The 15277-nt window shown below is 40.2% G+C and overlaps 1 protein-coding gene across 1 annotated transcript in view; it reads right to left on the bottom strand.

Moving 5' to 3' along the window:
- UBAC2 (UBA domain containing 2) overlaps positions 1-15277 on the bottom strand; it is a 102239-nt gene that overhangs the window by 2694 nt on the left and 84268 nt on the right. Inside the window, exon 8 of the mRNA XM_035898112.1 lies at positions 2204-2326. Coding sequence (XP_035754005.1) covers positions 2204-2326 — 123 coding nt within the window. The remainder of the gene's footprint in view (positions 1-2203; positions 2327-15277) is intronic.

A 15277-nucleotide genomic window follows, 5' to 3' on the forward strand; every position in this document is an offset into this window, starting at 1 on the left:
CCCCCCTTTCTCTAAGATGCCTCCAGAACTTTTAGTATTTTTAATATTCTCTGCTTTGGCAGCTTACTGAGAAATATACTACTGCCAAGGATGTCCAGAGGTGGGGGTCCTCCTTTGCTTAATCTAAATACACCGTTACAAAACGTTTGTAAACAGCTACCTTGGCTGTCACAATATCAAATATGGGACTGATCGTTTCTGCGCATCTCCCTCTTCCCCCCACCCCCAACCCAACGTTGGTTTCTCACCTTCTTGGAGTGAGAGAAATGAATTGTTACTTTCTACACCTCTGCAACAGAAGTGGATTCAAACTGGATTTAATTACTCGCAACTTTTCTAAAGTTTATTCTGTCTGATTTTTCATCTACAGTTGTGTTGTTTATGAGAAAAAGGGTAGGCAGTGGAATTAAAGATAACCACAGAAACAAATTTCATATGAAAGATTTTTACCATGGTTGCCACAAATTCTAACCTTAAGAAGAGGTGGATGGAATTGCAGTGTTCCCATTTACAGAAATATCCAGTGAGCACCATGGGGAATGGATTGTAACAACACAAAGCTCTTCATCTGAGTATATTTTAACCATAAGAACTGAATCCAGCTCCAGGAAACAGAGATGCATACTGGTAACGGTAATCTAAGGTGCTAAAAAACCCACAAGAAATGCAGAGATTTTTTTACTAAAGGCATTGCAAATGCTTGCAAACTTCAATACGAAGAACAGAAAAAACCCCCTTGCACTTCTGCTGCTCTAGGACAACTTGTGCAGTTACTAGTACAGTCCTGAGAAATCAAAGGTGCTTAGATTGCTTTTTCCTTTGCAGGGTAAATAGGCAGCATTGCAAATGACAGCGATCACCTGAGCTCTACAACTTCAATGCATTAGAAAATATGAGCGTATATTGTTTTCATAAATCTGGGCCTAAGGGCTTTGGGTAAAATCCAGCGTAAGTCAGACTGATAACTATTTCATTAGTTCCAGCCCAACAATAAAAGTTGCCATAAGGAGAATTTGTCAATAAAACAAATAAGCAAACCAAGCCACCAACCCAGCAGGGAAATCTTTTGGTCTGCCCCATATCTGACACTGAGTAGGTTTTCAGGCCGACAAAAACTAAGTTTCTGGGTTTTGCCTCAGAAGGTGTTCTTCAGTGTGGGGTTTTTCTTCTTTTCCTTTTTTTTTTTTTTTTTTTTTTTGTTCGTTGCGTTTTTTTCCTTTTTAGATGTAGCCCAGCGGGTTTGCACTCACAACCACCAGTGCAGTTAAAATTTTGAACATTTTGAACATAATCAACATTGAATCAAAACTAGAAATCGGATCACAGCAAATATTTCTGTTCAGGACAAGCTCATTTTAAACTAACCTGAAATGACAGCATGGTGCTAGCAAGTGTCGATTTATCTCCCTAAACAAAGGAAAAATGGAAAGAAAAACTCACCCTTGAAACCTACTCTTGTTCAAGGGTAGCAGAGACCTTGGACACTGAGACTTAGTGGCCAATGCAGCCAACTGCAGACAGGCTACAACCTGGAGAACTTGCCTGTGTGCAATAAATCCTGAATACAGAAATAAGACTAATCTGAAATTCTTAAGTTTCCTGGTTAACCATCCTCTCTTTTGAGAATGAAACTGCCAAAAGAAGTCAGAAAGCCTAAATCTATACAGTAAGTCTAAATCTATACTTGACAGAAAAGACACAAGCTTCTCTGTGGCATCAGTATGTGAAATCAGTCAGCAGCATTATTGAGGGACACATCCAAATTTTAGACCAAGCCTGTGTTGCAGTCCACAGCTGGCATAACATTCTTATTCCCAAAAAACTACATGACTGAATTGGAAACTTAAGTTGGAGACCTTAAAGAAGGAACCGTTGCATGTCTACAGGACAAACAATGAAATCTATTTGTCATTCTTCCTTCTTCGAAGCATTTATTTTATCAGATTTGAATAGCCCCCACTAGTGAAAACTATCTCACCTTCAAATACAAAAGACAGTTACACATAGAAACAGCCAAGTCGATTTGTAACTCTGGTTTGGATGGTAACGACAACTCGCTGATTCTGTATCGTGACTGTTACTGATATTCTAATTTGTGCTGCTATAGAGAATGTTTAAGAAACTGTGTTAACAGATGATGAAAAATTAGTAGAGGTAATTCCTAACCATTTTTAATGCCATTTTAAAATAGAAAAATGTTTACCTGCTCTTCAGAAACCTCGGTAGGTGGAGGTGTGTCTTGTTCAGATGGGCGATGATCTTGATAATTCGCATTATGTCTATGACGTAAAGGAGGAAACAGTCTATTCCAGTTAATCATCCCACCCTGAAACCAGACACTGCTGTCAGTCATTGCAGAAGGAACTACAGGTATTTTTAAACAAAAAGATCATCCATCCCACATAACATGAAAGGCAAACGTTTGAGCAAAATACTTTTTTTTTAAACAACAAATACTACTGCAGTCTCCTATAAAGTCAAAATTGGGACTGGTTACTGCTTTACTAGTTATGAAAAGTAATCACTGTAAATTAAGGAAAAGTGCTAACAGAAGGAGGAAAGGATGTTTCACATCCATTGTGAAAGATTTGGTTTACTACAGTGCTAGATTTCTGAGGCTGAAGGACCTCTTTCTTTACTGATAGGGATTTGCCTGGCAGGAGATGTAACAGCAGGTCCTGCAAGCGCTTTGCAAGACTGCAGCTGAAGTTAAGCAGGGAAAAAGAGGGCAAGGAACAAGTAGGGGGAAAAGGCAAAAAAGGATTCTCCGCGCATCAGCAAAACCCCATCGGGAAACTCAGAGCAAGCCTATAACCTTCAGGACACCTGTGATTTCCATGCAAGGGATTACTTCAGTGACACCGACGTGACTGGCCACACCGACTGACTGGCCACACAGACCACCTCACCTAACTTCCACGTATTAAATACCGTTGCAAAATCTGGCCGTATCCCAGTGCCAAAACATTTTGTAACTACACAGTAATAATACAAATACCGCAGCTACGTATGTGTTATGTGAGTCACAGAACTGAAACTTTCTTTTAACAACCAAGCTCAAGTACTGTAACAATAAGACGTTTAGAATATGAAGTGCAAAACCTAAAGTATAAGCTTTGTAATTGTCCAGAAATAATGAATCCTGATTTATTAGCTAAAACAGACATTTTTTAAGGGATTTTGTATCACACCAAAACCACAGGCCCTGCAAGCAAAGAAGAAGAGCAAACCTCAAATCTCTTTTCTATACAATTTGTTAAAACATCTTTTGCAGTTTGTGTTTTCCTCCTCCCCTGCTCCCTCCGTTACTATGGAGAAAATCCCCCTCCCTCTCTGTATATATAGGACATGGACTTCCTTCCTCTAGTTGCTCTATTTTAGTTCTACACTGGCGTTTCTCAGAAGACCTTCCCCTTAAGAGAGTTTTTTCTCTCTCAGCAAGGGCTCTTCCTGCCTTTATGTACCCCTAGAGCATTAAATGCTCTCTGCTCAATCAGATCATCGTCAGCTAAACCTGCTCCTAGGAAAAAAAAATCATTTATTTAGTTTTCCTGCCCTTTCTTTTGTTTTCTTCCTTTCTCTCCAGAGGAGACCCAACCAGCCCAGACACCACAGGGGGCAGTGCAATAGCACACTTAAAGCATCTGGGGAGTCACAAGATTTGAAATGCTTGCTTGTGAAGTGTTCCAGTCCCTTATATACTAGAGCACATTTTTCCCTGTGAAGATGTGCAATAGTTAGGAGACCTCACAGGTTTTCAAGACACAGTTTCCACTGTTGGTGATTTTGAATTTTAAAAATGATTCATTTCTATTTTGCATACTGTATAAAACATCTGCTTAAAAGTCATGAGGTCTTAACCAAAGGATTCTCTATAAGCCTTGAGTTAGCCAAACAGCGCAGCGTAGTAAAAAGGAGAATTCGTTTGTAGCTTAAACCCAGAGAGGCATCTTGGACCTTCTACTGACACCACTGCCTTACTCCGTGTTCTTGGAAAATCACGTGTCCTGTACTTCCCCATCGATAATTTCCCCTAACTCAGAATTACGTTCAGTTTTAATTCATTAACTTTGCATTTCTGACAGTCACTAAGCTCTACAGTTCAGCAAGAACACTGCACTAATGCTGCTTTGCCTGTTTTTATTCTTTTGGAAAGACCTGCGGAGGAGAAAACAACGTTTCACATTAAATTGGTGAATTGAAAAATGCCAACAGGACTATGACACATTCCTTTGAAGCACCAGAAGTCATACTGAATAATGTACATGAAATATAAAATCTACAACAAATGTATTAATTTAGCAGTATTCCAGTGTATCTGAAGACTGAAATAAACACACCTTTCCAGCTGTGCCCTCAGCTTCAATACTGAGCTGCCTATTCCAGTTTGGTTTTGCACCCTCCTGGTCCTGCATGCTGTCACCTAACACTGCAAAGGAGACTTGTCTGCTTCCTTACCTTAAATTTACAATAAGTTTTAAATTAACGTACAGAATTCATTATTTTCAATTAAAAACATGCAGGTTCCTTACAAAGGTAACTATTTAGTTTTGAAGGTTTACAGCAGCTATCTTGATAAACAACAGATGTGGACTGATGTATTCAGAAGAGTTCCACGTGAAGACTGCTAACCCTTTCCCAGAAATAACAGACTAGACAAATTAGATCAAAATAGCTGTGAAAAGATCTTTTTCAGTTGCCCTCAGAATATTTCAATTACCTTTGGAAATTCTGGCAAACATAACCCCCCAGGCCTTAACTAAATTAAGGAGGTAAGAATATCCAGCATACAAACTCGGTAAGTACGAAAGGCTGAAATTCTTAATGGTATGTGAACACTGAATGTTTAGGATTAATCCCAACATTATGGTCCGCTTCCCATCTGTGTATTACTTTACAAATTGCACCAAACCCAGGCACATTAGGCTTCTTTATCTTAACTGCAAGAAAATTGTCTCCCCTCACAAACTTGCCTCTAATTACATGATGGACATGCACAAAGTCAGGCTCAAAAGAGCAGAGATTCAGGGAACCGCAGCAGAAACTATGGGACTGGTACTGTGGCTAATCCCATAAAGGTAAGGAAAAATTAGGAGGTGCAGCTAATGTCTTAGATCCACGGGAGATGGAGATCAAGGCTACGGATTTCCAGTGTGGATGGTGACTGTGTAAAGACTTTCAGATAACCTTAACTATCGCAGCAGAAATACATGAAGATTTGTGAATTTTAATTTGACCCAAAGCAAACAGCAAGAAATGTTTTCAATCAAGTAAATACTGCAAATGCCAGTTAAAAAATGCACAGAAGGAGGTTTCCAGACCAATACTCTGCCTTGCCTCACAGAAATTATTTTGCAGACCTCCCCTTCATAATTTTATGATGGTTTCTGTATTACAGGGTTTTTTGACCATGCTAACACACTTCCTCTGCGAGAAGTCAGGAAGATTTCACATGAAGATATCCAACCTGATGGATTTATTTAAGCGATGCTTCTAAACTATCGGAGAATCCCTATTTGGGAGTCAGCAAACCATATTTAGGTATTTCACAATACACGTGAACCCTGGCATCAGCACAGGTGAGTTCACACCCATCTCTTTACCCTCTACATGAGCCTTGTCTCAGATAACAGGGCTCTCTGGGGTGGTCCAAACCAGAGGCAGACAAGGAGCTAATAATTAAGCGGTGAGGATAGCCAAGGGTCCAGTATGTAAGCTCCTTTCCTGAGCAACACCTTCAGTGACAAGTGTCTGTCAGTCTAATCTGTTTCATGAAATCCAGGCAGTTGTTCTGTGATTTTGTTTGACGGTTTGCTATAGGAAGAATTAAGTTTAATACTAAATGGTTTGGGGGTTGGGACTTAACATGGCTCAGGACTAGGTAAGGAGGATGCATGAAAGCTCTTACATCGAGAGCCAGTTTCCACAACTGGCAGACTCAGGCTATCTTCCACCGAGATTATCTCGAGTGACATTTTTATTTTTCCTGAATCTTAGGTGCTGGGGAGCAGCATGTGCAGGTGCTGCTCCAAGAGGAAAGGCAAGCTGAGAGCCAAGGATGACTACAAGGCAAGCAGAGGCAGTGGCCTCACTGAAATGTGCCTCACTGAAAGGTCCAGCGACAGTAACCATGGTCAGCCAAAAGTGTGCTCCCACGGGATCCAAGTGGGAAGAGCAAAGCAGGTCCAGCGACAGTAACCATGGTCAGCCAAAAGTCCAGATTGCCAGGCAGGTGTGAGATCAAGCCTAGAAGTCAAGTCAGTGGGTCAGGAGCAGGGAGGGAGATACACCGGTTGGCACATGCATATCCACAAAGCTCAGCAAGGACCAAGGGCAAGGACCTGAACTTAAAAGCAACTCCCAGTCAAAGTGGGTGAGGCCCCAACAAGGCTTCTCAGAGGTATTTCTAACCACAGCTCTTTCTCACACAAGTCTGCTCCACAGCGGAAGAGCTGTACAGTACCAGAGCTGGCCCTCAGCACAGGTAGCCTGTCGGTGCACTTGGGCGGACATGACATAAACCAACTCCTTCCCCCATTCAGTGCTCTGGACAGCAGCTACTTGTCACATTATCTACGCAAAGGTAAGACTGCTTGTTCACATCTGCTTCCTTAGTCCAGTTTTTCCATGTCCAGTTGTGAAGGCTTCAAGATTTACTATAGCAAAAGGAAATCTTTTTTTCTTTGCATATTTAATTCCTCCATGGCTTTGTTTGGGCTGCAGGATGAGAGGCTCCAGGAGGCCTTCTCTGCCTATGGCTCACTGTAGTCAAGAGGCTGAAGGTTCCCATCAACTTGCATGCACTGATCCCAGTCCCTGCAGTGGGATGCTATGAAGAGCTTCTTGTCTCCATTGCCAGCTGTCATATTTGTTTTCATGGCCTTAATCAGAAACTCTGTTTTGGCAGTCCTGACTGCTGCGGTATTAGAGAGAGACAAGCAGTGAAAAATTCAGTCTACAGACTATCATTCATAAAAATACTTTGTACAAATTGGTGACCAGGCCCTTATTTCCGTCTGCAACATAGTCTTCCACACGTCATAAGGAAAAACACTTGACAAAAAGACTTCTTCATTAATTATTTGACTAGAAAGGTGACAGACACACCTAAGAAAGGCCTATAAGCCTTTCCCCCTCCCTTACTCCTAGGTTGTAATGTTTTAGCTTAAGAAAAATTCATTTTCCTTTGGTTTAGCAGTGCAAAGACTGGGTGAATCGGTTGACAGTAAATTCTTTGTTACTGCCTGATAGGAAACAAACATATAACGGAGACCATTTTATTGATCTCTGATAAATGACTACTAGAAATGGATTAGGAGAACACTGGTGATGTTGGAACTTCTATTACAGGAAGACAACAAACTGGCCACAATTTAGACGACCAAAGAATGAGATCTAAGAACAGACTGGGAATGGAATGGAATGGGAAAACAGCAGCTCTTCATCTCAGAAAAGGTTATAAGGAAATGCCATATTGATGACTTATTTTTGGATAGCTGCCAGGGCTTTACGTACTGAAGTTGTGCCTTATGAGGTCACATCCTTGATGTCTTTTTTTTTGGTGTTTTTTTTTTTTTGTTTTTTTTTTTTATGGTGTCTGGGACAATACAGTTTACAAGGAAAGGAGTATCCTCCTTTCCTACAGAATAAGGAAGAGATATCTAGAGCTAGCAAATGTCTCTGTACAGCCTGCTAAACCCCCAGTTATGCCATTTCTTTTCACGTAACCTCCTTCCGCTCTTTTTGAAAAGCAGCTCTACCTGTTTCCCATAAAAAACCTGCCATGGCATATTTTGTAAAAGCACTTCTTATCCAAAGCTTGACAATTAAAAATGTTGTATTATGGACAATTAACAAATATCCAATGAAGTAGCTGTCACAACTGCACGTATTTTAATTAGATTAATTTCCGAAGAATCAAAAGAAAATGCTTCATAAAAGTCCTCTTGAAAGTGATGCCTGCGGTTAAGATAGTTTGATAATGTTATCTCATGTATATGGTTAATGCCAACTCGCCATCTGTTTGCACAAACAGGAAGCACCTCCTGATATCTGTCCTGTTCACCTTTTCTTAACATAACAACCGCAGCGCAAGAAAAAAAAGAAACTGCTTTGCATTTCATCTTTTAAAGTAACATTTTTAAAGTTTGCTACTCCGAATAAAAGCCAGTACTTGGAACAGACATAAACATTGTCTGTCTGCTTTCATATAAAGCTTCATTTAAAAAAATGTACTGCAAACAAGAAACACTTATTTGCTTTTCAGACATACATTTTTTCTACAAATTATTGACTCCAAAGTACACGTACTGATGATACAAACAAAAAAAAAAGTGTAGCCATGAATGACACAATGATACCTGCTGCCCCGAGCACTGTGTAAGAAAGATCAATAGCGATGGTGAAATTTCCAGTAGACTTACTCAAATGTCCAGCCTGCCTCTTTTTGTAAGGACAAAACTCTTTTGGGTTTTTGGTTTGGTTTTTTTTTTTTTCTTGTTTTTTATTTTTACTTTAATAACTTCCTTCTTTTGAGACGGGGTAGAAAGGTAACAATATTAGTGTTCTGAGTATCGTTCTTAATGATGGAAAGAATTTTTCACCAAGGAAAGCACTCCAGATATTTCTAATGATATTCCTATTTCCTCTGGAAATTTATCCTACAGACAAGTCCCTTTAGCCAAGAGGCTCTGTCTCCAATTCATAGTTGCTGCATCCTGAACTTTGATGCCTGCATTGTCCCAGAGGAGCTCATGTTTCACAGAAGTTCAGAAATCCACATGTGGTCTTTTCTGAAGCCTGATCAGCTATTTCCTTTGAAATCTAGGAGGAACACCTTAATCGGGCCTCCGAAGCTGCCTGAGAGACAATGGAAGGGATTTCAGCACAGGCACGATGCCTTCATAGTAGCAGAAGCCAGAAATGCTAATGGGCAAGCATGTCTGCTCCTTGGAGGCGAGGTGGGAACGGCTGCTTCTGGCACTGCATTCAAGGGAGGTGCAGAGAGTTGTGGATGCTTCCTCACGAACTTGTGCATGCCCAAGCGCCTGGCCTTGTAGAACACTGCTTGTCATGCACGACGGGAAGGCGTGCTGTTATTTGACTCAGGCACACGACCAGCTGGCAAAACTGGTACTCCCAAAAACTGGTGGTTAGCTCAGAACATTGAAAGAGTCAAGACTACTCTGCATTTAACCTGTTACTGTAAGGGTAAATACCTATTCTGTACCAACCCGTGCATCGCAGTAATACTGACTTCTCATTACTGCTCTGATGCAGTAATTCAGCCAGAAAGTGATGGATCACTATGACAAGAAGAAAGAAAGATATTTCACATATCAAGCAGAAGTTGAAAGATGGCTTTTCTGAGAATGGATGTTATTAATTTGCCCAACATTAGGGAAGTGTTGAGAAGGACTCTCAGCTTTGTTTACAATAATAAATGGGGATTTGGATCTTCTCTAGACAGTAGAGACAGGTCTTCAACCACCTTTTCAAAGCACTCCTTTTCCAAACTTCCTGGCTTCCCTTGCTTGTGTCAGCTGTTCTTCATCCAAACTGGGCTCCTGCTGGTGCTGTGACATCACAGATATGGTCACAGCTACATCAGCTGAAAACACGCATCTATGTCATACTACTGGCAGTGAGGCTCGTCACTTTTCCCCACAGAAATCTCAGGTATATATTGAAAAGTAAGTTCCCATTATTAAAAGTTAATCTTTATAAGGAGTGCCTTGTGAGAGGTGAGGCTGTCGATCATAATCACCAGCTGAATTTTAAAGGAATGACATGATTTGGAGCTGTTCTTAGATTCGGCATTCAACACTTGCTCAGTGAAATAATTGGGTGTGTGGTGGGGTCCAGTGCACCAAATGCTGAAGGTAGGCCCACGAGCATGAACACGGAATCTGTACCAGAGGAAATAACGTTAGCTCTGTTTTAGACATTTTACACAAAACAGACAGTTCTAATCCTTACTACATGGCTCTTCGGATGTTGGCTGGTGACAGTGGGCTGTTATTAAAGCACGATGTTTGGACAGATAACACTTAATTCACCTCCTGTGCACAAGTCTTTTCTAAGAGCAATAAGGAATAAGTAGAGGCTGAAACAAAAGTGAGAAAGTGGAGTTCCAAAATTCTTTTGATTTGACAAGCTGAGATAACAAACACTGAGCACAAAGAAAACTCAAACCCAAATTCTCCAACACACTAGAATAAACACATACTTGAGTATATAACGGGCAGGTCTGTGATGATGTAAGGGGAAAAAAAACAGATTAGCATCCCATTTGGGGATGTAAAGGTTCAAGTTTTGTCTTAGGTTGCAAATAGGAGGGGCTTCCATTTGTTGATCATCCCAAAGCCAACACACAAGGTGTCATACTTGCAACACTGGTGAAACTTTTGTATCTGTTGTGCCTCTTAAGGTAGTGCATTAAGGAACAATTGGAGAAACCGGGCTGCAGTTGTTATGTGCTAATCTCAGAGTTCTAATCAGAAAACCTGAATACTAAGATGGACCACTCACTGTCTGACCTCCATGCTTCTTGTTTGCTACATGCTATGGAAGACGACACTAGGAAGAAGAAATGTCCCATCAAGACTCTCTAAGTGCAGACTGGAAGGACCACAGAAGAATCCCTGGAATCCAATAACCACCACCCCCCAAACTGGATGCCTTGTTTGCCCCATGTTCAAAGTTAGAAATGAAGGGACGGGTACAGCTAAAAAGAAACTTGCCTTCTGCAAACAAGAATTGATCAGACAGCAGGGAATTAAGTACTCTGGAAATGCCTGGGGAGATTCATATGCCAGGAGCTTTTTAATGGGGAACTGCCTCAAGTTAAATTGTCAGAGGAAGAGAATACAGAACAATCCCACAGGAGAATAAACATATTCTATTTCTCAAAAAATGATTTGCTTTGAAATAAAACAGTATTTTGCTTTAGGAAGCTGTCCAACCACTGTATCAACCACTGCTTCTCTAGGGAAATTGATTACAAATATTAAACCAAATTCAAAGGCAATAGCTCAAAAGACCGGTCAGACAGAAAGAGAATTTTGTAATTCCAGCCCAAGGAAAAAAATGATAGTTCAATGTGTGAGTGGGGTGCTACTAAGGAGGAGGAGCCAATTAGTCTTGTGACCGTGACAACTGGCTATTAATGAGACACATTCAGCTTATTCTAGTAGTACCACTAGTGCCTGTCAGCTTGTGGAATTGGCAATTTCCTTGAAAAAGACAGAAAAATAAAGTAGTAGTCTGTAGAGGAAATAGTCATAAACTGTTCATTACCTGGATCAGCACCCTGGAAATTCAACATTTTTAATTTCACACTTAGAATCCATGAAAAAAGTTATTCAGAAAAAGAAAACAGAAATATCTAAATAGCAGTGGGTTATCAACTGCTGCAAATATGTTATTGAAATGAAACAGTAAACAACTGAAGAGTTCACACATGCCAACATCAGCACTGTATGCAGGTTTTATACCCAATAACCTCTCAGAGTAAAGCTCCCCTTTAAAAATAAAACCAGGCTTATTCTCAACACAAAGAAAACATTATTAAACAATTACAGAGAATAATCAAGATTTGAAAACGCCAGAAGAGTGCCAAAACACAAAGGATGAGTTAAAGACTCACAGAGGTCTGAAGGAGAAGATACGTGTTTCTCTACAAAAATGGAAGCTGTCTGTGATTCAAAAAAGACTTGGGGTGTGTTCACACGTATACATCGGAAGGGAAGAATGAAGGAATACTGAGTCTAAATTTAGCCACAATTATTATTGCTGCAGCATGCATGCTTCATTCATGGGCTGAAATAAACCCATAAATCACTTATTCGTTAACAGAATTTGTTAAAGATATGATGTCAAATCTTGTACACACACATATCTCAGGAGTCTGAGCTCAAATAACTTTTTCATCCTATTGGTACCCTACATATAGTTGGCTCTGAAGTTTATGGCAAGGTTGCTAAAGGCAGTTTCTATTACATTATGTCACAAAATCCCAAAGCAGCCTTAGGTAACACGGACTGGTTGGAATGGAAACCTAATTAGAGAAAAAGACTGTGTAACACTTGTCTGAAAATCTCACCCGTTTATTCAGGTAAAGCAGTCTGGCAGATCCCTTCCTGACAATGATACGTGCATCTGTGGAACAATATGAACAAACTGCTTCCATCCAAAGTCCTGGCTGTGAGAGCAAGAGTTTATATGGACCTGGCAATGTATAAAGGTTGCAGACGGTGTTCAGGTTTCAAAATGTCTGTTTGAAGGATTTGTTGTTGGTACTCAAACTTGTGAAATTATTCAAAAAGACTTCATCAAAGTGGTATCTCTCAGTGCTAGTGGGAGAGCTAAAGAATATGCCCAGATCTGGTTCTTACACTTCTTTGAGAAAGCAGAAATGGACTGTCTGGGAGTTTATTCACTGAGGGATTTTTTTTCTACCATTGTGTATGAGGATAACATTCCTGAGGAGGAATTCTTGTGCCAGGAAAGTCTTCTTTGCTCCATTAATCTATTTTTTTTCCAATGTCAGGAGTTTACTGCTTAGGTATAACCAGAAGGTAAATCGGCAATCTAGCCTCACAGATCTTAGTTGATAAAATGTGAAACTTGCACATTTCTCAGGATATGAGACTCCCCATAACAATAAAGACACTCAGTGTGCATACCCACAGGGCATCTCTCCAGTGTCCCAGGAGAAAGACATCTAATGAGTGAACAATTAGAGGAAGTCACACTGTTATAGAAGAAGTCTGGTCTTTGCAAGCAGTAGAATCTCATATAGAGATGCCATGTGATAGGAATCAAAGGAGTGTCTGGCTTCACTGAACAGTAATGGCAACTGGAATAGAAGAACAAAAAGACAGGAGGGAAAACACAAAATAATCTTAAAGTGGAGGATAGGGCAGAAAAGCGGTAGTGAAATTAAGATTTTCATATACGGCTGTAGGCTTATCACACAGTCTGGAGCAACCTGGTGAAGCTCTTTTCTGAGCCAAGAAACTTAAGAGAAACCAAGAAGCAGGCAATACAGTGTTTTAACATGCTCAGTACGAATGAAGGAATAAGTGCTCTGTGGATATAGAAAGCATTTTTTCAAGATGAAGGGACTGAGGTTCGTACATCGCCCCTCCTGAATAGGCACAGGGATGAGTGCTCAAAGAAGTGGTATTCGGTGGCCAACAGCAAGCGCTGACCACCTTTTCTGCAACATTCCACCACCTTCCACATATTCATCTTTAGTGACAACAGCGTTGTCAATAATACCTAGGCACAGACTCCTCCCTTATCTATTTGCAATTTGGTTATCTGCCAGCCTCCCTCCAAGTTTCTCAATAGGAAGTGAAAGTCAAGTCGACTCCCTGCTACCACACTGGTGCACAGATGCAGCAGTTGCTTCCCTTTTCCCACCAGGGCTTTCATTTGGGTTACAGAAAGATAAACTTTAGAATAATGCTGGGAAATGAAAGAGATCAAGAGATAGAAAAGTTAGGAGAGAAAGAACAAAATGTTCATCGATATTACAATATCAAAAGGATAAAACAGTGCCCCAAGACCTCAACTACATCTTGTCTGAATGACAGAAAGGCAAGAGGCACCCATTCCTAAGATCCTATGGGCTTCGTGATGCATCAGCAAATGATTACTAGTGGTGAGACATGATGGGAGAGAACTTCCCCCAAAGCAAAGAAGGATTTTGTACAGGAGCAAACACAAAGTACGGGAAACAACGGAGATGAAGAAGAAGAGATGATGAAAATGTGGGAAGAAAATGGCATAGTGGGGAATGAAAATGTGAAAGTGATATGAAAGGGGAAAAGAGATCAGATAACGGGGAAAAAAAGAATAATAGGATACATTATTTAAATTAGGAAAGAGGATAGGAAAATAGGAAAGAGAGGGAAAGAACAGAACAAAGAAACTAAAGTTTTAAAAGCAGTAACAAAATAGCACTCTAGTATTTTTTGAGGGAATGAATACATATGGCACATATTTTATTCTACTGCCTCAAAAGGTGCATGGAGGTGATGCTCAGTAGTCCTCCATTTGTGATAGGTTCATCATTTCTCATTATCCATGGAAGAAAAAAAGAACAGAAAGTTTTCAATATGTGCACTACCATCTGTTTAAGGGCTGTATCCACAGCAATTAGAAACCAAGACAAAAATCAGTTGCCGTGTAACCACACTCCCTCGAGAAACTAGCAACGTAAGATATTTTTTTCAGTTTCTAACAACATATTCAGACACAGTACTACTGAACATTTAGGGGCTAAAGTGAGGTACATCAGGCATTGAAGTTGGTGGTTCATGTTCAAATTCTAACACATACTCAACCTACTCCTCGAAGTTATAGGTGTCTGACAACCCAACACTCACACGCACAGCTCCATGCTTCAGGCTCCTCCAGACCAGAACATTTCATCTAGAGAAAGACTGGGAAAGGCAAAGCTCAGACAGTTGCCAGCAAAGAAATTCTGTGGTGGTTGTTTTTCTTCTTTTGTAGAATGCATCCAAAGCGAATTCTGCTTTGGACAAAAGAGCTCAGTGAACAGCAGGAAAAAAAAAATTATTTACATCCCAGTATCTTGGAGTACAGTAAAAACAACGTATGAGAAACACTTTTCCCACAGTTTCTTTCCCTGTTGCTTTTTCTTATTATATTTTTAAAACGTTTACTCTTTTTGTGTTGGCTTGCATAACCTGTCAGGCTCACATTCTTCAGAATTTCTTGCAAAGACTGGAAGAATAAGCCTACTACAAAAAGCATCTATTTAAGAAAGGGGCCTCCTTATGGCCAGAACAGAGTTTGCCACATTGTAAGGACAAAGAAGCACCATTAAAACCACCTATCATGTTCTTGCGTTCTCCTTCCGTAATGCTACCAAACATACAGGGAAACTGCATTATCTCTTTTCTCAAACAGATGAACTGAAGAGTAAAGGAGTAGGAGGAATGAGCAGAACATCTTCTCAAAGGGCAGCTGAACAAAATTGTTGCACTACGGCATACACAACAGAAAGTTAAAGTTCACTTCCCTCACCAAACAAAACGGAAAGCGTGAGACAAAATGTTAATTTATCTCACCTATGGCACATTACCTACAGATAGCATATTGGGATTCTAGAAATCTGCACAACATTCTCTTAGAACATAATTCAAAGCCATGTTTGATGACTGATATATACTTCACAGCTTTTATTATTTTCAGTTTCACAAAAAAAACTCCCTAAGAAACCAACTTGCATTCTTTATCAGCT

Source organism: Egretta garzetta, unplaced genomic scaffold, assembly GCF_000687185.1.
Source record: "Egretta garzetta isolate BGI_Z169 unplaced genomic scaffold, ASM68718v1 scaffold257, whole genome shotgun sequence".
NCBI lineage: Eukaryota > Metazoa > Chordata > Aves > Pelecaniformes > Ardeidae > Egretta > Egretta garzetta.